The sequence below is a fragment of the Sciurus carolinensis genome, chromosome 2, assembly GCF_902686445.1.
Source record: "Sciurus carolinensis chromosome 2, mSciCar1.2, whole genome shotgun sequence".
NCBI lineage: Eukaryota > Metazoa > Chordata > Mammalia > Rodentia > Sciuridae > Sciurus > Sciurus carolinensis.
This window is the reverse complement of record NC_062214.1, coordinates 24,942,240-24,967,369: the sequence shown is the minus strand read 5'-3', so window position 1 is coordinate 24,967,369 and position 25,130 is coordinate 24,942,240. Positions and strand designations below refer to the sequence as shown.

Genomic DNA, 25,130 nt, shown 5'->3' with positions numbered 1-25,130 from the left:
GGCGGTGCCGCGGGCTCTCTATGGTCCCGCCCGCCGGCGGGCTAGAGCGGCCGGGGCGGCGCGCGGGCGGCGCGCGGGGACCGCCGGGAGCGGGGCGGACGCTCGCACCCCTCCTTTCCTCCCCTCCTCTTCGCCTGGCGCGCTCGGGCTCCGGAGCTGACATGGGCGCCGCCGCGCGGGCACGGCGGCCTCTGCCGCTGCATACATGTCTCCTGCTACTGCTTCTGCCTCTCCCCGGGCTGCCCGCAGGCCCCTGGGACCCGGCCGGGTACCTGCTCTACTGCCCCTGCATGGGTAAGGCCTCCCGAGCTCTGTGCTCAAATGGACAAACTGAGACCGCGAGAGAAGCCACGCCTCTGAGGCGCTCAGATTCCTTGACAGGTCCAGGAGAGATCCCCAGAGTGTTGCAGGGCCTGCGCCTCTCCTCTCTGCCTTATTTGCTAGGGCGCAGAGGGCCCACGGTATCCAACTTTCCATTTGACGGATGAGGAAACTGAGGCTGGGAGAGGTTATGCGATTTGCTCGAGATCTAAACCAGCCTGGAGTCCAGTAAATGGAATTAGTGGGGCAGGTTTTGATGTCGCCGGTTCACGCTGGCTCCAGGCGATTTTCATTCATTCAGCAAATATTTATAGGATACCTTTTCTGTGCCAGGTCATTTTCTCTGTTCTGAGAATACAGAGGTAAGAAAGAGATAAACCCCAGGTCCTTTTAGAGTCGTGTTTTAGATGGGGAAAATAGACAATAAGAGATAAAGATGAAAAATAAGTAAGTGCACAGTTTCTTGAATGATGAAAACTATGGGAAAATAAAAGAGATGAGGGTAAGGAAGAATCTAAGGACCAGTTGAAGGGTGCAGTTTCAATGGACTGGTGTATCATCATTGTAAAAGTAATTCCTTCTTAGAACCCTCCAATGGCCTCCAGGCTCCTGACCATGGTCCTCCAGGCATGATTTGGTCGCCCACAGTTCATCTCCACAACTCCCTTCTCCCCTCACCCTCCAGCTGCAACCTTTCTTTCCCTCACACTCAGGTGTGTGAGGAATGCCTTCCGCTCACTTTTGCCCCACCAGCTCCTTCCTATCCCTCAGGTCTCAGCATAAATGTCACCAGAGAGGACTTGACTGATGTCTGCCCAAGTAATCTCCTTACTACTTCCCATCACTAAGCCTTTTCATTTCTTTCTTGAAATCATAAAAAAATCATCATTTTGTATTTGTTTACATGTGTCATATCTCCCCAGCAGGACTGAGTGCCTTGAGGGTAGAGATCTTATCCTTGCTCACTCCTGTATCCTAGCACCTAACATAAAGCCTCATACATTGTGACCTCTGGATAATATTTGTGGAATGTACAAATGGAGATCTTGCTGGGGATAGCAAAAGAATCAAATACAGTCCTTCCACCTGAGGCATTCACAGGCTGAGAAAATAGCCAGTACAAAAGCCAGAAAGTGAGAAAAGACATTTGAGGAAAAGAACTTAAGTTACTCAAATCCAAGGTGAGAGCGTGCAATTGGATGGGGGTTGGTGAATGGATCTTAGTGAATGATGTATTGGAGTTGTCTCTTCATGATCAAGTAATTGGAGATCCAGGTGGAAGTGCACTCCTGGCTCAGGCAACAAGAGCAAAGACAAGGGGTAATGTGAGAATTGTAGAGTGTGTTGGGGAAATAGCAGAGAATCTAGAGTGACCGAAGCAGAAGGAGCAGGACCTATATGGCCTTGATTGCCAGACCCAGGAGTCCAGACTTCCTCTCAGGCTATGAGCTCTCCTTGGTATCCTGGCTCTCCCCACCCCTGGATGCCCAGTGCCCTAGGCCTCACCTCAGCCACAACATACCATTTCCAGGGCGCTTTGGGAACCAGGCTGATCACTTCTTGGGCTCCCTGGCATTTGCAAAGTTGTTGAACCGCACCTTGGCTGTACCTCCGTGGATTGAGTACCAGCATCACAAACCTCCCTTCACCAATGTGAGTACTTCCCACTGACCTTGGCCCTTATCCACCCTTCCCCAGTCTTGCTGACTTCTGCTTGACCTCCAAGTCCTTCTCTAGGCTTTACCTCCTACTCCTGTGAGCTTACCTTACTCTTTACTCAGGACTCTCTTTCCTGGAATAATAATGGCTAACATTTTTCCAGCACCTGCTGTGTGCTGACTCTATTCTGAGCACTGTGTAAGGATTAGCTCATTTTTCCCACATCTCATCCTCTTGAGGAAACTGGGGTTTAGAGAGATTAGGTAACTTGCTCAAGGTCACAGCTTGTAGACCTAGAATTCAAACTCATGTCTGTCTGGCTCCAGAGCTTGAACCTAAAGTTTTCATTTCCAGTCCTGATTAGTTCCACCATCTGTGCATTCCATTAGTAGGTGATGGATTCAGGGAACAGTGGTATATGCCTACAGTCCCAGCTATTTAGGAGTCTGAGACAAGAGGATGGCAAGTTCAGGGCCAACCTCAGCAACTTAGCCAGACCCTCTCTCAAAATAAAAATTAAAAAGGGCTGGGGATGCGACTCACTGAACCCCTGGGTTCAGTCCTCAGTACTGCAAATAATAAAGAAAGACAGAGGAGGGGGAGATGTGGGGAGAGGTGGGGAAAGAAAGAAAGTAAGTGATGGATACAATTATCAGTTTTGAAGAAGAAACTGAGGTTGCAAGGCAGGGTGGTGCATGCCTGTAATCCCAGCAGCTTGGGAGACTGAGGCAGGAGAATTGCAAGTTCAAAGCCAGCCTCAGCAACTTAATGAGTCCCTAAGCAACTTAGCAAGACCCTGTCTCAAAAAACAAAAAAGAGGATATGACTCAGTGGTTAAGCATCCCTGTGTTAAATCCCCAGTACCAAAAAGAAAGAAAGAGACTGAGGCCAAGACAGCAAACCCAAGTATTCTGTCTGCAGGTCTGCCTCTTATCCCATTAAGGGACTGGTTTGACATGGTATGCTTAGTATCCTTTAATTCCTAGCTTATTCTTTGTGTCTTTTAATGACCCCCTGTCTGCCTTTGTTCACACCATATACCAATGGGCCTGGCAGTAGGAATTTAATTAATATTTAATGAATTGACAAAAAATTTCAATAGACTTAAGAAATAACACTAAGTATGTTCAAAACACTGCATTTCATTCTTACAGCCTTTTCTCTGCATAGGGTTGTGTGTGGTTGTTTTTTTTTTTGTTGTTGTTTGTTTGTTTTTTGTTACCAGTAATCGGACCCAGGAGCACTTAACCTGAGCCACATCCCCAGGCCTATTTATTTATTTATTTTGATACAGGATCTCACTAAGTTGCTTAGGGCCTCACTAAGTTGCTAAGGCTGGCTTTGAACTTGTGATCCTCCTGCCTCAGCCTCCCCAGTCTCATAGGTTTTATTTTCCCCTTTGCATACAGGAATTTGAAGAGGCTTTTTTTTTTTTCCTCTCTCCCTCAAACCCAGGGCTTTGTGAATGTTAGGCAAGCATTCCACCATGGAGCTATACCCAAGCCCTGGAGAGGCTATTAATAAAAATTAAAAGCCAGAATATCTGAGACCATAGCTTAGCTTATCAACTTTACTAATTGTGTGACCTGGGCAAGGTACTTGACCTTTTTGTACCTCAGTTTCCTCATCTTTTTTTTAACCCAGGATTGAACCCAAGAGCACTTAACCACTGAGCCACATCCCCAGCCCTTTTTTTAAATTTTGAGACAGCGTCTTGCTAAGTTGTTTAGGGTCTCACTAAGTTGGTGAGGTTGGCTTTGAACTTATGATCCTCCTGCTTCAGTGTCCCGAGTTGCTGGGATTATAGTTGTGTACCACAGCCCAACCAGTTTCCTCATCTTTAAAATAGCTTGGTAATAATTGTTCCTACTTCCCGTGCAAGAATTGAATGAGTTAATGATGGTAACATGCCTGGGGTGTTGCCATATGCCTTTCTCTTAGAATCAGCTGAGCTCCTCAATGCAAAGAACCTAGGACACGGGAAGTTCTCAGTTCTGGGATCTGTCAATGTTCTGAATTTTTTTTACTTACTCTTACATTCAGATGTTGCTCATCCCCCTCCCGCTAGCTTGCTTACTTTCTGTCTCCTTGCCCTCTCGACCGGTTGTCATACTGAGTCTCCACTTCCTTACTTTTTGTGGGTTACTCCCACAACCTGTCCCAATTGGGCTTTCCTTCCCTGCCATGACTATTCTCACCGAGGTCACTAGGGACCTCAGAATTGCCAAATTGAGAGTTTATTTCTCAGTCTTTGTCTCACCTGACTTCCTGTGAGTCTCTCTCCTTCCTGAACTTACTCCCCTGGCTTCCAGGACACCACCGGTTCCTGCCAGACCTCTGACCTATCAGCATTTTCCTCTTTGTGTTGTGCTGGTGGCACCTCTCTCTCTATCCTCTGTTCAGATGTTGGTGTGTGTGTCCTTTTCTGTTTGTGAGCTCTGTGGGCTCAGATGAGTCTACTAGATTCTGTCTGCCCAAGTTTCTCCATAAGTACTCTGGAGGTGGTTACATTCCTGCCTCTCAGAATTAGATGAGCAAATCCTTGTAAAGAGATGAGTATACACCTGGCACTACATCAACACTCAATAAACAGTAGTTGCTATTATTACCATTACTTACTTTGCTATAAATTTCTGTTGACTCTTGTGGCTTTCACTGTTCTCTGTGTCCTATCAAATTTACCTATGGCTAAGACTCTGATCACAAGCCTGGATTTCTGACTCCTAGACCTTTGAGTCTACTTGGATATCCTACAGATACCTGAAAATCACAGAGCCAGAACTGAACTTGGCATCTTGCCCCACAAACCTGTGTCACCATCTATAATCCCAGCCTTATTTTATGCCACCCCATTCACCTGGATGCCAACCAGGAACCTAATGGTTCCTGTTTGTGCGTCTCCTCACATACATGCATATACAACCCTCTGTTTCACCTTCCCTTGCATCTTTACCTGTCTGATCTGCTCAGTCTCTCACTTAGATGTGTAGAAGCTGCCCAGTGAATGCATGCTAAATGCATACTTGAGCAAATAAAAAGACCATTGCAGTAACCTCCTGATTCCTCTCTCCTCTGCCACCACAATGATCTTTCAAAAAAAGCAGATCTTATGTTATTTCTGCTAAAAAATCCTTCAGCTATACTGTCATTGCTAATAGTTAAGGTGTCTAAAATCTGTTCATTGGAACTCCAGTTACCAGTGCTGGAAGGGTGCCTGAGTTCAATCCGTTTGAATATTCTCAATTCCCCATCCCCCAAAATCTGCAGATTCACAATGCATGTAAGCATGTTTAAGGCCCTAAAAAGTCCTGCTGCAGTGAATAACCAGCTAAAAATAGCATTTCTTAGGCCCCTTCAGTTCTGGAGCTTTTACTGCAGAACCTTATATCCACCTGAACTAGTGCAACATGTTTAGGAAACCCTGACTTGTAGGATGAAGTCCAAGTTTTATTCCATGGCGTTTAAGAAATTTTTAAAAGTCTAAAGAGAATACAAAATATATACAACCACCATTCATGTACCCACCACTAGAAGTGATCATTAACACCGTCTCCTTTTTGCTTTATTTTTTTGTTGTTAATAAAAGGTATGAAACATTGCAGATCGAGTTGATGAAAGATAACCTCTCTTGGCCTCTGTGGCTAATCCCAGTCCCTCTCCCCACGCCCAGGGGCAACCGCTTCATAGATTTAGTGTCTTTGGTGTGACTCCTTCTGTGCTCTTTCCTGTACTTCCATTGTAGCATTGAGCATTCTTGTACTTGTCTCCAGTGAAAAGTGCAAGAACTTCTCCAGGGCAAATACCTAGCAGTGGAAGGAGCGTTTTAATTCTATTGATGCTGACAGGTTGCATCCCAAAGTGTTCGGTCCAAAATATACACGTCTGCAACCAGCCATGTATGTGAGTGCCCAAAACCCACCTCCTTTGTTACAATTAGAGTTAGCATTTAAATTTTTGCTAGCCTCATGGGTGAGAAGTGATGCCACATCATAACTGTGATTTGCTTTTTCCTAATTATTGGTAGGGTTGCACATCATTTGAGAGTATTGGCTATTTGGGTTCCCTTTGCTGTGAGTTATTCACTCCTATCCTTTGCCCATTATTTGTCTTATAGATCAGCTGTCATTTTGTAACACAAGGGATACCACTGTTCGTTCTTTAATTTACAGATATCATCCCCGGTTTTGTCTCTGTCTTGACATTAGTGTCCTTTTTCTCAGTGCTAAGGATTGAATGCCAGACCTTACATATAAGCTCAGCAAGTACTCTACCATTGAATTATGTCCTGAACCTACTTTAGTGTCTTTTAACAAAAGTTTTTCATTGTCATGTAATTTGCAGTTTCTGGGATTTGGAGTGTATGGTTTTAGTAAATGTCTCAAAACTGGGACATTGAGGAAGGACCTTTGCCCCTCCTTTTCCTGTAGCTCCATGTGTCCTACCAGAAGTACTTCAAGTTGGAGCCCCTCCAGGCCTACCATCGGGTCATCAGCCTAGAGGAGTTCATGGAGAAGCTGGCTCCGACCCACTGGCCCCCCGAGAAGCGGGTGGCATACTGCTTTGAGGTGGCGGCACAGCGAAGCCCTGACAAGAAGACATGCCCCATGAAGGTGCGTCCTGCGGGCCTAGGGGCCCTTTCTTTTTTTTTTTTTTTTCAGTTGTAGATGGACACAATATCTTTATTTTTTTATGTATTTTTATGTGGTGCTGAGGATTGAACCTAGTGCCTCACACATGCAAGGCAAGCGCTTTACCACTGGACTATAGCCCCAGCCTGTTGGGGGCCCTTTCTGCCTGTTCTGTATCCACTAGGCTTCTGAGACTTTGTAGTAGCACAATATGTGGGGGAAGGTCCCAGAAGGGCTTAGAGTAGAAAGATGGAGATTTGAGTTTATTTTTGGCATTTTATCAGCAGTGTCACCTTGTCCAGATTTGCTTCTTTGAGCCTTAATTTCTACCTACAAAATAGAGAAGCTCAGCTGGGGTTGTAGCTAAGTGGTAGATACAGCACTTGCATATAAATAAATAAAATAAAGGTTCATAGGGCTGGGGATATAGTTCAGTCGGTAGAGTGCTTGCCTTGCAAGCAAAGGCCCTGGGTTCAATCCCCAGCACCGCAAAAAAAATAAATTAATTAATTAAAAAAAAAAATAAAGGTTCATCAACAACTTTAAAAAAAATGAGGAAATTAAAAAAAAAAACGAGATGCTAGTCTCTGCTCCTTCTTGCTCAGAAAGTGTTAAGGCCAGGTATAAGAGTGCTGGTAAAGTGTAAAGTGTCACTCAGTAATAATAACTAATCCTCATTATGTCAGATATCATACTAAGAGCTCTATGCATATTAGTTCATTTAATCTCAAACTTCTCCATGAAGAAAGTACAAATAATATCCCCATTACATAGACAGGACCTTGAGTTTGGCAGAGAGGTTCAACATGTTGCTCAAGGTCACATAGCAAATGTGGTAGAGTTGGGATTCAGCCCTCGGTAGTTTGACTCCATTGTCCACCCTCTTAACTTGAAGACTTTCCTGCCTCTCAGCAGCTAGATGAGAAGGTACCATATTTTATTAGTAGAAATTTGCAAATTTCTGACACTTTGGGAATAAAACAATCTCCAGATATGTTTTTCAGTGTGGATGCTATGGCTTGGGGAGAGTGGTTAGCAGAACCATGAAAATTGAAAAAAGAGACCTAGCTTGCAACCCCCAGCACTGCACTCACATGCTGTGTGACATTGGGCATGTGTCTTACCTTCTATGAGCCTTGGATTCCTTCTTGAAAACGAGGGGGTCTATTAGCCAGTCTTGCAAGTCTCTTGAGGCTCTAGTCCATGGATCCAATCCCAAGGTCTGCTCCTCCCTGGGCCCACCAATGCTTGTGGGACTTGACATCCGTGTGGGAAAGACTCCACCAAACACTAGAAAACATTTCCTGCTGGAAAACAGAATGGAACCAAGCTACTCTTCTCATCCCTCTGCCCAGGGGGCCATCCTAAGAGGGCGTTTCATCCTGGGTTCCCTCCTACAGTTCTTTAGCCCTATCCCTGGGTGATTTCCCCTGCCTTCCCCAAGTGAGCCTTCCATCACTCTTTTCTTACAGGAAGGAAACCCCTTTGGCCCATTCTGGGATCAGTTTCATGTGAGTTTCAATAAGTCGGAGCTTTTTGCAGGCATTTCCTTCAGCGCTTCCTACAAAGAACAATGGATTCAGAGGTACTTGGAGAGGGCAGCGGTGGAGGGGGCAGGGAGGGGCATGGGGCTCATGGGCATCCAGCACTCCCAACCCTCTCCCCTCCACTCTACCCTGATGCATGAGAAGAAGGGTGTAGGCACTCTGATTCTGTGTGATCTGTTCCCATCTCAAAGCCTGACACAGTGGGACATTGACCTACCACAGGTTGAGCAAGAGCTTATTAGCTGATAAGAGATGTCATAAAAAGAACATTGTGCAGTCACATGCGTCTCGATTTCCTCCTCCAGGCGTGAGAATCACTCCCCTGTGCCTTCCTCTTCACAAGGTGAAAATTGGAAGCAGCTCCTAGAGAACAAATTCAGGTGTAGACTGTGAAGTGATGTCATCCTCATAATTACTGGACGTGCTTTATTAATTGTATGCCAGTAAGCCCTATTAAGAAAAAATAGGTTAGCAGGGCACGGGCACAGTCTGTGAAATATTTATAGAGCGTCTGTCACGTATGAGTCAGTACTCAGAGGCCAAAGGTAACATATAAAAATGAGGACTACCTGGCCCTGGCCTTTGGGGAGCTGTAGTCTAGTTCTGATGATGATAACTCACATAGGGTACTTGCCATCTATGCTGTGGCATGGCAGGAAAGAGCCTGGTCTTAAAAGTCAAACTGGTTAGGAGACAAGAGGAATGTGAATTCTGGCGTGGTCATAGAACATGGCATTCAGTAGGCCAGAGACAGACTGATGTAGATAAACAAGCACAGGCTCAGGAGTAAGACAATCCGAAGCTCTGACCCAGCCCAGCCTCTTGCTCAGTAATCTCTGGAAAAGCCACTCCAGCTCTCTGGCCCCAGTTTCCTTCTTAGTTTAATGCAAAGAGTACTAATGGTATCTCCTCCTACCACAGAAAATGCATAGCATATAATAAGCGACCAACTAAATTAGCTGACACCTGCCTTCTTTTATTTAATGCAATGAGATATTTTTTGAAATGGCTATCATCAGTTTCCCTTTATCTTTATTTGTGGTGTTGGGGATTGAACCCAGGACTTCTTGTATGCTAGGCAAACATGTACCACTGAGCTACAGACCCCCAGCCCTCGATTTCCATTTTACAGATGAGGAACTGGCTTGGTGAAATTAAATAATTTGCCCAAGGTCACAGATCTGTTGTATAGGCTTTTGGGGTTTGTATGTAAAATATTTCCCCCATACTGGAGATTGAACCTGGGAAACTCTACCACTGAACTATATCCCCTTTTTATTTTGAGGCAGTTTTTTTGTTGTTGTTTTTGGTTTTGGTTTTGGTTTTGGTTTTTTTTTTGTAGGGGGTGGAGGTTACTTGAGATTGAACCCAAGGGTATTCAAGGGTAATTAGCCACTGAGCCACATCCCTAGCCTTTTTAATTTTTTTTTTTTTTTTTTGAGATGAGGTCTCACAAAGTTGCTTGGGGCCTTGCTAATTTGCTGAGGCTGACCTCGAATTTGCAATCCTCTTGCATCAGCCTCCTGAGTTGGGATTACAGGCAAGCGCCACCACAGCCTGCTTGAAGCAGAGTCTTGCTAAATTGCCTAGGCTGGCCTTGAACTTGGAATTCTGCCTTAGCCTCTTGAGTATCTGGATTATAGGCGTGTGTCACTGATCCTGTGTATATAAATCTTGAAAAAAATAATAAGAGCTAATATTTATTTTATACTTACAGTGTGCCAGAAACTGTCTTAAGTCTTCAAATATATTGACTTGGGTTTAATCTTTCCATGAGTCTGAGGGTTATGTTGTCATCTGTGCTTTACACATAAAGAAATGGAAGCAGAGAATAGTGAAGTCACTTGCCTGAAGTCACAAAGGTTGAAGTAGTTGGGTTCTACTTTCAGCCTACGAATTCACCTATTTGTTGGGTGCAGTGGTGCATGCCTATAATCCCAGCAGCTCAGGAGGCTGAGGCAAAAGGATTCCAAGTTCAAAGCTAGCCTCAGCACCTTAGCTAGGCAACTCAGTGAGACCCTGTCTCTAAATAAAATGTTAAAAAGGGCAGGGGATATGGCTCAGTGGTAAAGCACCCCTGGGTTCAATCCCTGATACCCCCAAAAATAAATAAATAAATAACCTTTTCTGTGAACCTCTTTTAAGTGGAGTTATGCATTTTTTTGTGTCTGGTTTATTTCATATAGAATAACGTCTCCAAGGTTTGTCAGTATTGTAGCACATGTCAGAACATTTTAAGACTGAGCAGTATTGCTTGTATGTATATAACACATTTTGCATGTCCATTCATCTCTTTTTTTTTTTCTTTTTTTTTTTTTTTGATACCAGGCATTGAACTGAGTGATACTTCACTACTGGGCCACATCCCCAGCCCATTTTATTTTTTACTTTGATACAGGGTCTCAGTAAGTTAACTAGTGCCTCACTAAGTTGCTGAGGCGGACTTTGAACTTGCAATCCTCCTGCCTCAGTCTTCTGAGCCTCTGGGATTACAGTCATGCACCACTGTACCTTACTCCATTCATCTCTTTTGAATGATGCTGGGGATTGAACCCATGTCCATTTTCCATTCATCTCTTGATGGACTCTTGTGTTAACTGGGCAGTGTTTGCTTGTGGTCTCTTATGGCTGCAGTCAGCTGCCATGACTCAGGTTATCTGAAGGCTTGATTCTGTTATATGGCCATGTCTTACTCATGACTGGTGATGATGCTGGGTATCACCTGGGAGGTCAGCTGGGACCTTTTACAGCCTGTGTACCTGTGCCCTCGCCTGTGGCCTGAGGTTTTACAGCATGAAAGCTGGTTTCTGAGGGAGAGCATCCAAGCAGTGTTCCAAGAGACAGAAAGTAGAAGCCGCTGGCTCCCTAAGCCTGGTCTGGCTGCCTGCACAGTGTTGCTGCTATCAGATTGTGAGGGGCATAGAACTCACCTAGTGGAGGAGATTCAAAGATGTGACAGCCATTTGTTGTTGTTGTTGTTGTTAGTATCGTTTCACTTGTTTGTTTTGTTTTGAGATGATGTCTTAGTATCTTATATCTCGCTATATTGTCCAGGCTGGTTTTGAACTCCTGGACTCAAGTGATCCTCCCACCTCAGCCTCCTGAGTACCAGGGAATATAGCTGCATACCACCATGCCTCACTTTGATGACCATCTTTAATCTGCCACATAAGAGCCAGGCATGGTGGTGCATGCCTGTAATCCCAGCAACTCAGGAGCTGAGATAGGAGGATTGCAAGTTCAAGGCCAACTTAAGCATTTTAGTAAAACCCTCAGTAACTTAATGAGATCCTGTCTCAAAATAAAAAATAAAAAGGACTTGGGGATGTAGCTCAGTGGTAAGGTGCTCCTGGGTTCAGTGCCCAGCATGATAGATAGATAAGCTGCCATATAAGAAATCATAGAGGTAGACAGGGGTCAGACTGTACAGTGCTTGTAGGCCTTGGTGAGGCAAACTGTAGGAAGCCTGTGAATGATCAGTGGGGCAAGCATGAGAGAGTATATGTTGACTATTTTCTAAGATAGTGTACACTTGCTTGCTGTAAAAAAATCCTCCCTGGGGAATGAAAGTAGAGTGTGGAGAACCCGAGGGCAGCTGTACCTGGGCTTGTATGATTGGGCAGTTGTCACCCTTTGCTGGCCTCAGTGCTCCATCTATAAGAGGAAGGGGTGAGCAAGATCGGCCTCACTGAGCAGATCAGTGGTTTCCAAACAGTCGTCAGAGTTCCTGATAACTGCCCACAGGGCCTTTGTCAGGGACAGAAAAGGCCCCCAAAGACCAGGTTGGAAAGGCTCAGTTCCTCCAGCCCATCACCTTCAACCATTAACTCTCTTGTATATCAGGCCTCCAAATAAATAAAAGAAGTTTGTGGGCCACAGATTCAAGGCATATCAAACTTAAGTTAGGGTACGTGTAACCAAAAATCCAAAAATAACGGCAGACTAACAACATAGAGTTCACTGTTTTCTTAAGTAAATGAAGTAACTGGAATGTGCAAGTCCAAGGCAGGATGGCACCTCCACAGTGGCATCAGGAATCAGACACCTGTCTTTCTACTCATTTCTCCTACTAACTTTTATCCTCAGTATTACCTCCTGGGTCAAGATGACAGGTGAAGCGCTAGCCATCACACATTATATTCCAGGCAACTCAGAGGTCAAAAGGAGCAGAAGAAGAGCGTATCCCAGTTTTGTTTTTCTTTCCCTAGAGACACAGAGTGTACTATGTTGCCTGGGCTGGCCTTGAACTTAAGCTCAAGCAACCCTCTTGCCTCAGTCTCTTGAGTAGCTAGGACTACAGGTCTGCACCACTGCACCCAGACACCCTCACCTTTTCAAGGAACCTTCCTAAAAATTAATTGTGATTCTTTTGTTTATATCTCATTAACTAGTGCAAAGGCACATAAGCCATGCCTAGCTGCAAGAAATATGGAGAAATATCTTTATTTTGGGCTTCCAAGTATCTAGCTGAAAATTGGATTCTAGTAAAAGAAGACAGATGATTCTCTACCTCAAGTGATTTCTGAAGATCTTTCCAGCTCTGCTGGTTCTGTGTCTATGAATACCAAGCAGAGCTTTAATTCAGCAGATATTTATTGTCCATTTCCTTTTGGAAGGCTATGGGCCATGATGCTAACCCAGTCTGTATAAAGATAGAAGGCCTGTAAGTACGTAGTATGTCATTCTCCAAGACTGCAGCCTCCCCAAGAGGACAGACAGACCTGAAGGATGAGCTGGAAGGGAAGGTAGTCCTTTCTGGCATGGATATCAGGATCAAGGCCCTGACTTTCTAATGTCCCTGTGTCTTCTGCATTCAGCATAATGTCCAGCCACTGGTACCATAAAGGTACACTGAGTACATGAGTAGATGTTGTGCACAGAGGAACCCCAGCCTGTTGGAGAATCTTGGCAACATGGGTGAAATAGTGAAGCACCCCAGAGCCAACCACCTTCTGCTAGGTAGTGACCAGGCTAAGGACTGACCTGGGACCAGTAATCAGGGGACAGGTGGAACTGGTCAAGTTTTCTTACAGTCAAGACCCTACTCCTTGCTTGACAACACTCTGACCCTGTGACCTCAGAGCAAACGAGCAGATCAGTCTTAGCTGCTTTTTGTGTCGCACTTGGGCAACTCTGTGCTGGTCCAGGTAGAGAGGACAGACATTCAAGGGTTAGCTACAGGATTTTCCCAAGAGGTCAGGGACAACTCAAATCCTGATTTTTATCTTAATGATCCAACCTAATGGAAGATTAGAAAACACTTATTTTCCTTTCAAAGTTCTTTGAGGTGACATCTAAAAGGAGCTTAGCTAAAGTCCTGGCCCATAGTAGGTCCTCAGATACTAGTTTCTTCTTCCCCCAACTCCTGACAACCTGACCTGGTCTTTCTAATAAGTTCTCTGAATCTCTCATTGATTTATTCAGAAAGTGTTTATGGGCACCTATTGTGTGTTAAGTCCTGTGCTAGGGCCTGAGAATCAGAAGAATAAGCTACAGACTTGGCTGTTGAGATGCTTATTAGACTGGGTGGGAAAAAGGGAGTGGGGGTCTTAGGAGTTAAAAACATAGGTTTTGGGCTATGGTTGTGGCTCAGTGATAGAGCACTTGCCTAGCATGTGTGGGGCACTGGGTTCGATTCTCAGCACCATATATAAATAAAATAAAGGTTCATCAAAACTAAACAAATACATATATATATATAGTTTTTTTAAAACAGGTTTTGAAGGAAGTTGTCTAGACTCAAATCCCAGCTCTACCAATTCCTAGCTGTGTGACTTTTGCATGTTAATTGTACCTCAGTTTCCTCATCTGTTAAAATAGCAGTAAAACTTATAGGGCTCTTATGGAAATTTCATGAGCAATTAGAACATGGCCTGTTACTTTATAAGACTCTAGACCCTAAAAAGGGCTGGGGAGTTGGGGATGTAGCTCAGTGGTAAAGCCCCCTTAGGTTCAATCCTTAGTACCACACACACACAAAAGACAGCCCTTATGAAGTAGGAACTGTTATCAGCTCTATTATTACAGATAAAGAAACTAAGTCATGGGTACGTAGATAGGTAGATAAGTGTAATCAGGCATAGTAACACATTATCTTCAGGAAGGGAAGGAAAAGGGAAATATGTTAGGATAGGGCTTTTTTTTAGGTGAGCTTTTTTTTTTAAATCTGAAGCGAAGCAAGTTTTAGTTTCTGTCAATATAGGTCAAAGGTATGTGGATTCCTATTTTTTGTATTTGCCTTAAGGTTCGAAAAATTTCATAATTTTTATTTGAAGTTTTTGTTGAGGTAATTGTAAGAAATAACATACAGGTCTCATGTACTCTTTCCCCCAATGGTAACATCTTATAAAACTATAGTGCAGTATCACAACCAGGATACTCACATTGATACAATCCACCTATCTTGCTTAGATTTCCTGTTTTACTTGTATTCACCTCTATGTGTGTGTGTGTGTGTGTGTGTGTGTGTGTGTGTGTGTGTGTATTCTGTGCAATCTTATCTTGTGTGTAGGTTTATGTATCCACCACCACAGTTAAGAAACTGACTGGTTCCATCACCACAAGGACCCTTGTATTGCCAATTCATAACCACACCTACCTTTCTGAACACATACCATCGCTAACCCCTAGCAACACTAATCTCTTCTGTTTTGGTTCTCTGCTCTGTTTTGTCATTCCATTATTATATCAATGAACTTTTACAGTATGTAACCTTTGGGATTGGCTCTTTTCACTTGGGATAATTCCCTGGAGAGCTATCCAGGTCGTCGCCTGTGTTGATAGTTGACTCCTTTTAATTGCAATAGTATTCCATGGTACAGATGTACCAGTGTGTTGAACCATTTACTCATTGATTGACATCTGGGTTGTTTCCAGTTTGGGGCTGTTATGAATAAAGCTGCTGTGAACATTAGTGTACAGGTTTGTGTATGAATATAAGCTTCTATTTCCTTGGAATAAATGCCCAAGAGTACCATTGCTGGGGCCTATGGTAATTACATGTCTAGTTTTATAAGAAACTAACTGCCAAACTTTTTTCCAGAGCGCTGTGCCTATTTCATAGTTTAGAAAAGGATTTTGCTGGCAGGGGCAGGTATTCCAAATAGAGTGAAGTAGTACACAAGATCTGGAGTTTGAAAGTATGTTGTCATACTTCATGGGAGAGCAAGGTGTTTCATGTTGCTGGGATGGAATCTGGGTTCAACTGAAGAGGGAACATACTCATTCAGTCAGTCAACACATATTTGCTAAACTCTTCTCTGTGCCAGGTGTGCTTCTAAGCACATCAGAGGCACTATCTCCAGAGGCCTGGGTTCAACAGAAAAGACAGATGTGAAATATTGCAAAACACATACCATATAAATGGGGAAAGAGAATCCTGGGAGGTTATGATGGGGACATCTGCGGACCTTTGGTACATCCCATGAGGGCAGGGGCCTTGCCAGTCTCTTCCTGGTCCCAACACATAGTAAGCAATCAATAAGTATTTGATAAGTGTTGAACGAATGATTGATCCAGTATACACTCCCTGTGAGTGTGACCCAGCCGTTGCCTCTGTAAGCAGCTGCACGTCTGAGTCGCGCCGTGTGGGTAAAAGGGCAAAGGCTTGGTCCAGACACCCCACCCTGGAGTGAATTACTGCTCCACAGATTGGAAGCCAGCATGACATATAAAAGGCTAGAATGCTCTACTGTAAATTTTTAATTGTTAAACAAGCAAAGAGGGTTGTAAATTCCGTGCGGCGGGACAGTATTGCATATTGTGCCTGTTGCCGCCACCGAAGTTTCTTATCAGCCCGTTGGGATTTCACAACCTCTTGTGCTTCTTGCATGTTACAGGGCCCCTCTGCTGGGTCTCTGGGGCATAGTGCGGTGCCATCCTTTTCTCCGTGGGGATGGCAGGCAGGCTCTCTCTGCATCCTCTGTCTGACTTTCCTTCATCCCATCTAGATTTTCAGCAAAGGAACATCCTGTGCTCGCCCTGCCAGGGGCCCCAGCCCAGTTCCCTGTCCTGGAAGAACACAGGTCGCTCCAGAAGTATATGGTGTGGTCAGACGAGATGGTGAAGATGGGAGAGGCCCAGATCCGATCCCACCTCATCCGGCCCTATGTGGGCATTCATCTGCGCATTGGCTCTGACTGGGTAACTTCCCCTTCCTCTCACTGGCTTACCTGGACATATGCCTGAGCTGAGCAGCTGTGGCTGCAAGGATTGACCCCAGATTCCAGTCAGGGCAGAGAGAGCTTGCTTGACCAAGTCTGTGGAATTGTGTTGCATGATTACTGAACAGCACCTGTCAGAAGCATGACTCTAGAGCAGTCTAGAGCCTGCTCTCATTTTAATAGTTGCAGTTTGTATCCTCATTTTGTAGATGGATAAACTGAAATATCAAGCCAGAGTCCAGGTCAGGCAGCAGGTTGAGAGAGGCCCACAGCCTAGGGGTCCTCTGTCCCCGCAGGATGCTTAGCTAGTGGATTCTATGTTGAAAAATAGCTATGGATTTGGATGGGGCTCCCAAGAAATGAAGATGTCATCCCCTCAGAATTTGAAGGCTGCTTAAATGTACAGAGATCTCATCAAAATATTCTCCATGTGAAAATCACAGAACTAGTATGGACTGTCTGCTTTAATTTACCTAAGGACATATGATATATAGAAATGTTAGAAGTGCTCATTGTTGAAATTGAAAAATACCAAAATGTGCAAAAATTATACTAAAACTCATTCTTACTCAGTTGATGAGGTAATCCCACTTACCTACCAGTCCCTCTGCCTGTCCTGCTTCCACATTGGAAAGGAGCCAGGCAGAATATTTTATGAGTGGTCTCAGCCAAACATTGAAGGAATAGCTCCCATCTATGCTTTTCTAGAATATAAAATGATAAAAAGATAAAAGATGCTTTTTTTTTAAACTAGCATAATACTAAAACCAAATTTTAATAAGGTCAACTCAGAATATTATAGCCATTCTCACTGATCAACATAGATGCATAGATCCTAAGTAAAGTAAAATCCAGGAACATACTAAAGAGCATAAGACATAAAGTAAAATCTATCCCAAGAGTGTGATGAAATTCCTGTTTTTACTGCCCAAAGAAAAATCACATGATCATCTCAGGAGAGAATAAGAAAGCATTTGATAAAAGAAAGTTAACACCCATTCATGATTAAAAAGAAAAAACTCATAATCAGCCAGGAATAGAATGGACCCACCTTAACTTGATAAAGCTATCTCTCTGGAACCCACAGCAAACATTGTTACCTTCTGGGGAGCTATCAGAAGTGTTTCCACTAAAGTCAGGAATCAGATAAGCCTATGGCTTATCACCACCACTCTTACAATTCTGCAGATGTCCCAGATACTGCAGTGAGACCCAGAAAAAATTTTACAACACCCATATCCCACCATTCAGAAATAATCACTGGTACTCCTGTGGTCCACTTCCCTCTTCCCTTAATGCTTTTTAAAAAATGCAGTCGCGGGGCTGGGAGTGTTGCTTAGTGGTACAGTACGGGCTCAGCTTGCACGAGCCCGGAGTTCATTCCCAGCCCACGTACCCCAAACGTGCGGTCCAGCTCCGGCCGCATAGCTGTCCTTTTCTGCTTTCCGGTTCTTGCTGCTGTGGTCAGGGCTGCCACTCTCTAACTCTGCCCCACCCCTCCTGCAGAAGAACGCGTGCGCCATGCTGAAGGAGGGGACTGCAGGCTCGCACTTCATGGCCTCCCCGCAGTGTGTGGGCTACAGCCGCAGTACAGCCGCCCCCCTCACCATGACCATGTGCCTCCCGGACCTGAAGGAGATCAGACGGGCCGTGAAGCTCTGGGTGAGCGCGCTGAACGCCCAGTCAGTCTACATTGCCACTGACTCTGAGAGTTACGTGCCCGAGATCCAGCAGCTTTTCAAAGAGAAGGTATGCTTGAGTTCCAGGGCATACGGCAAGAAGGGAACGAGGGAAAGTGCCAGCTGTCCCCTGCTCCCACCATGTGCTTCATGTTCTCCCCGCACCAGCCTTTTGCCTGACCTCTCATTCCTCTCCATCCCTGCCTTTCCTCCAACCCTGGCTTGAACATCTCCTCTGCAGATTCTGACCAGTCTTCCAGTAGCTTATGGGTCCTCCCTGGGAACCCTCATGGCACTTTCTAGACTGTCTGAGACTAGTGTGGAAATGTTTGTATTTCTTTCCAGGAATTGTGGATTCCTTGAAGGCTGAACCCTACTCTTGTATTCCCCAATGTTTAGCCAAGTGCTTTGATCTCTGGGGGCTGAGACCCTGCCTTACTGCCACCAGTGTCTGAAACAGTGCCTGACACAGTGCACATTTGGTTGCTTAAGGACATAAAGTAGACCCTGGGAAGAGAAGGGTTAAACGCCTAGACTCTGGAGTCAGAGAATTGGATTCAACTCACTGAGCAGCCTTGTAAACATTATTTGACCTCTCTGTGTTTCTGTTTCCAAATCTGTAAAATAGGACCGAATAGCTCCTGTCTCATAGGGCAATTGTAAAGATCAGGTGTAAAGAAATTAAAATGTGCCAGGCATGGTGGCACATACCTGTAATCCCAATGGCTCAGGAGGCTGAAGCAGGAGGATCACAAGTTCAAAACCAGCCTCAGCAACTTAGGAGACCCTGTCTCTAAATAAAAAGTTAAAAGGGCTGGGAATGTGGCTCAGTGGTAAAGCCCCTCTAGGTTTAATCACTGGTACTGAAAAAAAAAGAAAAAAAAAGTTTCCCACTACAAAATAAGTACTTAATAAAGTTAGATGTTGCCAGGTGCAGGGGCACACACTTGGAATCCCAGCTACTCAGGAAGCAAAGGCAGGAGGAGTCCTGGTCTGAGGCCAGCCTGAGCAACTTAGTGAGACTCTGTCTCAAAATAAAAGGGGGCTGGGGATGTGGCTCACTTGCCTAACTCGAATAAAGCCCTGGGTTCAACCCCCAATACCACAAAAAAATGATGATGATAATAATAAAGTTAGCTCTCATTAATAGTAGAAATAGTTGGTTGATAAATAAAGGAAAGATCTTTTGTGCTTCATGAATGTTGAAGGGAGCCGTGAATAAATGTTTAAGGAAGTATGTGCATAAGTAACAGAATGTGTTTGGTAAATGTTACTATAGCAGTGAAGTGTAGGTAATGAGAAGAGTATGGATCAACAAAACAACTGAATTAATAGTAAGCATTCAATAAGACAAATGAATGAACACCATAAATGCTGAACAGACCTTAAGAGGCAGACATCGGGAGCCACTGGCTTCATGTCAACAGGCTCCTTTCTTTTACTGTGACAGACAGGAAGCTCCAGCCCGTGGAGGAAGTGCTGGGTCAGTACATTTTGGTCTCCTAGCCCCCATTTAACAGAAAGTCAGAGCTGGGAGACAGCAGGCATCCTCTCACCCTGCCCTTCCATCTTGTGGCTGAGGGAACCTAAGTCCCAAGAAGGGACAGAATTTACCCAAGAGGTCCCAGAGCTAATTATAGTGACCGTGACACAGAGTGGGTAAGTTTCAGGTGTAGGTGGAATTGTGGGGGATTTTGGCCATGATTAAACTGGTATTATTTTGTTGCTGCAATCCACATAGAAAGATGATGGTTTTTGTTACATCAGAAATCTCAGTGGAACAGCAAAGCACTTTCAGCCCAGCTCAGCCCCCACCCCCCTCGCCTCTGCACTCGGTTGAAGCATTTGGAGAGTCCCAGGGAGTTTCTTGTGAGCTTTAGAGTTGATGCATTTTTTTATGCTTTGAGTCTGTTGCTGTTTTCTATTTCCAGTTCCTATGCCAGTCTTCTCACTTCTTCCCCACTCCTCAGCCCTCTCCTCCATGGGCTCAGATCCCTGCCTTGGTCCTGAATTAACCTTCGCCCCTCCTTTAGCTGGGCCAGTGCTCAGTTAGGGATACTGATGATTAAGATGTGCTCCTGCCCTCCAGGGCTCACAATTTTGACCCAGGTAGAGAACTATATGTTGGGGTGGGGGCCCAGGGGGTGTTTCCTTCATTCATTTGTCCACTCAGCAGATGTTTACTGAGGCAGGCTCTGTGGGCCTGGCCAGCACAGCGGTGGAGCGTGAACTGACACAGCTCCAGCCCCAGTTGGGGGCAGGATGCAGTATTAATCAGAGAATCACTAAGGAATGGAAATCACAAACCGAGATGTGTGCTCCAAAGCACGGCCAAAGCGTTCTATAAGAGCTCAGAGGAGGTGACCCTGGCCCAGATTGGTGGCCAAGGAGAGCTTCTCTGGGGAGCTGCCACTTGAGCTGAGAAGTAAAGGGTAAGTAGGAGCTAACCAGTACAGCGAGGTACACCCTAGCCTTGCACGGTGGCCCATCCCTATGACCCCTGCTTCTCAGGAGGCTGAGGCAGGAGGATCAAAAGATTAAGACCAGCCTGGGCAACTTAGCAAGACCCTCCTCAAAATAAAAAGGACCGAGATGTAGCTCAATGGACTGAGTTCAGTCCCCAGTACTAGAAGAAAAAAAAAGAGGGTGTACCCCAGACGGAGGGGACAGCAGGAATGAAGGTCCTAAGAGGGATAGGGAGGGAGCCTGGCTGGCAGCAGCTAGAGTTCAAGGGGTGACAGTCCAGAGGTAATCTGAGCGGAGCATTGTGGGGTACATTTGTGATGTGTCACTTTATCTGAAGGACAGTAAGCACTCGTTTGGAAGGAAGGACAGGGGCAGAGGCATCTCAATATTTTCCTCTGGCCACTCTGTGATGAGCAGGCCAGGAGAGGCAATGAAGAGGCCATTGTAGTGGATCAAGCAGTGGGTGATAGTGGCTGGGCCCAGCGGCCTGGGGCAGCTCCTCACAGGAAGATCCATCTTTGGGAAGAACCTCAGGGATAGATTGAGCAGGACTTGGGGCTTGGAGTGGGTATGTGGAGAGAGATGTCCACATCCACACAGCAGAGCTGAGTGGTGGGCACTGTCTGCTCAGAGCAGGATTTGGTGAGGGAAACCATCAGGCAGGACTTTATGAGAAAGGTAGAATATGAGCTGAGCCTTCAGAGTTTGCTGGGGAGTTTCTTTTCACTCTTTTGGTGCTGGAGATGGAAGCTGGGCCTCGTGCATGCTAAGCACATACTCTACAGAGCTGCACCCTGGCCCTGGTCAGGATCTTTTTTTTTTTTTTTTTCTTTCTTATTTTTTGGGGGAGGAGTGTACCAGGATTGAACCCAAGGGCATTTAAGCACTGAACCACATCCCCAGACCTTTTCTGTATTTTATTTAGAGACAGGGTCTTGCTGAGTTGCTAAGTGCCTTGCTAAGTTGCTGAGGCTGGCTTTTTTTTTTTTTTTTTTTTCTCTTGCTGTGCTGGGGATTGAACCCAGGGCCTTGTGCTTGCGAAGCAGGTACTCTACCAACTGAGCTATATCCCCAGCCCTCTGAGGCTGGCTTTGAACTCGTGATCCTCCTACCTCAGCCTCCCAAGCTGCTGGGATTACAGGCGTGTGACACTGTGCCCAGCAACCCTGGTCAGGATCTTAATGGGTGGAAGAGGGTGTTCCAGGCAGAAGAAACCAGAGTGATGCATTTGGAGCTGAGGCTGGAAGGGCTGGAGGGGCTGGAGGAGCGGAGTACAGGCTCCTGGGAGGCAGCTGGGCAACACTCCTATCACACCTGACCCCACGTCTTCATCCTCTCTGTCCTCCCTTTTGTCCGTAACCTCAGCTCCAGGGAAGAAGTTCGAGTCCGTGGCCAGCAGCCACCAGGTTGATGCGTCTGCCTTTCTTCTGCAGGTGAAGGTAGTGAGTCTGCAGCCTGAGGTGGCCCAGATCGACCTGTACATCCTCGGCAGAGCTGACCACTTCATTGGCAACTGTGTCTCCTCCTTCACCGCCTTCGTGAAGCGGGAGCGAGACCTTCAGGGAAGACAGTCCTCTTTCTTTGGCATGGACAGGCCCCCTCAGCTGCGGGACGAATTCTGATCCTGGCTGGAGAATGTCACCAGTTGCAGCTGGTCCTTTCAGCCAGGCCTGGCAGCCAGAGGGGCTCTGAGGACTGCAAGCTCCTCTTCTTGCCCTCCAGAGCTGGAGAACAGTATCAGGGACTTGTGGAGGAGGGAGAAGTTCCATCCCCAGGCTCCTAGGTGCAGGGCATCTCCCACCTCATGTGCTTCCTGGTTCTCCTGGGAATTTCCCACAAAGGTAGAGCATTCAAGCCTCTGTCCTTTGTTCTGCCCTGGGGTGAGCAGCCTGGGAAGCCGAACTCTCTCCAGAGAGGTTTTTATATAGAAGGATATTTATAGTTTTGATACAAGGTCATGGCCACCCCAGGACCCTCCTTCGTTTTCTAAAGTCAGTGAACTCCATTAGCATAGATACCCAAAGTGACCTTAACCGAATGTGACTGCAGCCAGGACTGGGGTGGGTCTTTTGGTCACTCTTCCAGGTGTCCCCCAAAGTGGCCCTCAGACCCATCCCCACTGCCTGACCAGAGCCAGCGTCATCCCCACTTCCTAGCCATGTCCGGGTTTGGGGTGTGAATATGCACCTCTGTCGGAACACTCGGCGAGTGGACGTTAACAGTCATGGCGCTGTGCAGTGCTCCGGGGGCCAGTGGCGCTCACATGGCACAGTCCCGGCTCAGAACCCAGCAAGCCTGCTGATCACTGTATTGTCTCTTGGTGGTTGGTGGCTGCTACAGACCTGGCACCTTGGGGTCCTCAGTGGATCACTGGGGTCAGGGCTGTGGGCCTGACAGGATCCTCTGAAGGTTGCCCCTGAAAGGGCCTGTGGGTAGGATTTGAGTTGATGTCCAGAACCTGGTCTTCCCCTGACCCCGTTCTGTGGTTTGGGAGCCCTCAAACCACCTATTCACAAAGGAGTGTCTGCCAAGCGTCTGACACATAGAAGGTGCCCAGGGTCCAGAAGCCTTTGGAGTTCCCAGTGTAGAAGCAACCTTTGCCCCTTTCCATCAGAGGTGATCTCTGCCAAAACCTCGAAATGCTAGGGGTTACCATCCTGAGGTTCTTTTCTCTAGATGCTACAGTTTCCATAACACCTGACTCCCAAGAGCCTGTGATTTCTTTTGAGCTCGCAGTTCTAAAATTCCACATCAACACCTGTGGCCTTTGATCCTGGAGAGGTGACCCAGAGCTCCATGAGGGGCTTCTCCCTTCATTGCCTTTGGGAGGAGATGTTTGTGGTCAGGGTCAGAGATCGCAGGAGGATCTCTCTAACACCACGTCAGCGTTTGCTGTGTAGAACTGGTGCCTGGCTTTACCGAAAGGGCTTGTATAGTTTTCCCTCCTGGAAACCCAGTGAGGTGTTTTAAACCCTGGGTAAACTCGGAGCTGGCTTAGCTTTCCAGCCTCACCCAGAGGAAGGGCCACAGACAAGGGAGCCTGTGCGCTCTCTGCCTCCACCAGGTTGTTGAGACAGCATGGCTTGCTGGCCAGTTCGTTCCTGACTCTGCTGTTCATTTTCATCTGGTGTTCACAGCCTTACACTAGGCACACGCTCTAGAGTCGGGGCTGCAGTGGGCCATCCAGATCAGCGGGATGGGCATGGGCAGGAATCTAACCAGTGCTCTAGAAGAGAAGGTGCTGGAGCCCTTGGCAGCCTCAGCTGTGATCTGTGGGCAAGCACTTTACTCTTTGACCCAGCTTCTACCCTGTAAAATGGTGGTAAAACCAACGGGTTGTCAAAAGGCTCAAATCAGTTAAAGCATGTATGCATAAGAGACATCGTAAACTTGAGAGACAAAGGCGCACACGTAGCTGTGGGTTAATCTGGCTGCTGCTTGTGCACACTTCCTCCTTGCCAGGCACCGTGCTTGCCAAATGCTTAATGGGCATTCTCTTGTTTAGTCCCCATCCCAGTCCTGAGAAGCAAGAACTATTATTATCTCTTTCTGCATGAGGAAAAAAAAAAGAATGCTCAGAGAATTCTCATAATTTCCCCAATGCTGTGCAGCTGGTGGTGATAAGCCAGAATTTGACCCCAAAAACCAGTTCTGTTATCCACCACCATGCTCCACTGCCTTCAGTTCACAAAATGCACTTTGCACTGTGTGCCACGGAGACCTCTGCTGGGAAGGATCAGCCGTTTTGACTTCCAGTGGGCGCTGGCTGTGGGTTTGCCATGCAAGGTGTTGGGGGAGGCGGTCACCCACGAAACAGTGCACGTGAAGTTGACAGCTCCCTCAGATAGTTATGTAGTTTGACATTCTCATTAAGCACGTGTTTATTAAGCACCTACTATGTTCCAGTCTCTGTACTAGGAAGAATGGATGCAGCAGAGAATCAAATCTAGTCTTTGTTCTCAAAGGATTTACATTCACAAAAGTAGAAGACAAATTGAGCATATTGTGGAAGATGTTGGTGCTATGAAGAAAAATAAAGGACTTAGGGCAGCAGTGGGAAAACTGTTTCAGATAAGAATAGCTGCCAAAGGAGAGAAGGAGCGTATTCCCAACAGAGGAAATGAGACTTGTCAAGGCCCTGCGGCTAGCACATGCTCCTGAAGAGCAGCCAGGAGGTCAGTGTGGCTGGTGGCAGGAGCAAAGCAAGGATCCAAGCAATCAGGTGCCACTCCCATAGCCAGAGCGCTGTGCCAAGGCCTAGACTCGGCTTTTAGTTGGAGAGCTACGAGAGCCTAAGCAGGGTTCTGGACAGAAGAGGATCATGCTAGATTACATTCTTGAAGGACCCCTTAAGCTGGCATGGGGAGAGGAAGGGTGAGAGCAGAGACCAGTGTGGGGCTGTGGCCAGGGCGCAGGCGAGAGACGAGGGGGCTCATCCCCCTGAACTGGAACTCCAACATCTTCTCCCGGGAGGCACAGGCCATCATTGTGTTGAAGAAGGTAGGAAATGGCCAGATTCTCAATGTATAGATTTTTATAATTTTTTGAAGATATGAATCTTTGCATAGTTTTAATCATGCAGTATATACGATTTAATGTCTTTTTTTACTTAACAGTATATCATATATTCCCTGTTCATAGCCTGAATAAATTAACTATGTCACATTC

At 46.0% G+C, this 25,130-nt stretch overlaps 1 protein-coding gene across 1 annotated transcript; it reads left to right on the top strand.

Moving 5' to 3' along the window:
* Positions 1-82: 82 nt before the first annotated feature.
* Pofut1 (protein O-fucosyltransferase 1) lies at positions 83-25,130 on the top strand. The gene is made up of 7 exons (XM_047538554.1): positions 83-294; positions 1,853-1,974; positions 6,408-6,590; positions 8,081-8,193; positions 16,105-16,297; positions 17,824-18,066; positions 21,896-25,130. Exons 1-7 carry the CDS (start codon positions 162-164, stop codon positions 22,082-22,084), a joined length of 1,176 nt encoding a protein of 391 aa, XP_047394510.1. The 5' UTR covers positions 83-161; the 3' UTR covers positions 22,085-25,130.

Coding starts and splice junctions, on each gene's coding strand:
- Pofut1 (XM_047538554.1), top strand. CDS start 162: ATGGGCGCCGCCGCGCGGGCACGGCGGCCTCTGCCGCTGCATACATGT. Junction 295..1,852: donor GCTCTACTGCCCCTGCATGG/GTAAGGCCTCCC, acceptor TACCATTTCCAG/GGCGCTTTGGGAACCAGGCT. Junction 18,067..21,895: donor AGCAGCTTTTCAAAGAGAAG/GTATGCTTGAGT, acceptor TTTCTTCTGCAG/GTGAAGGTAGTGAGTCTGCA.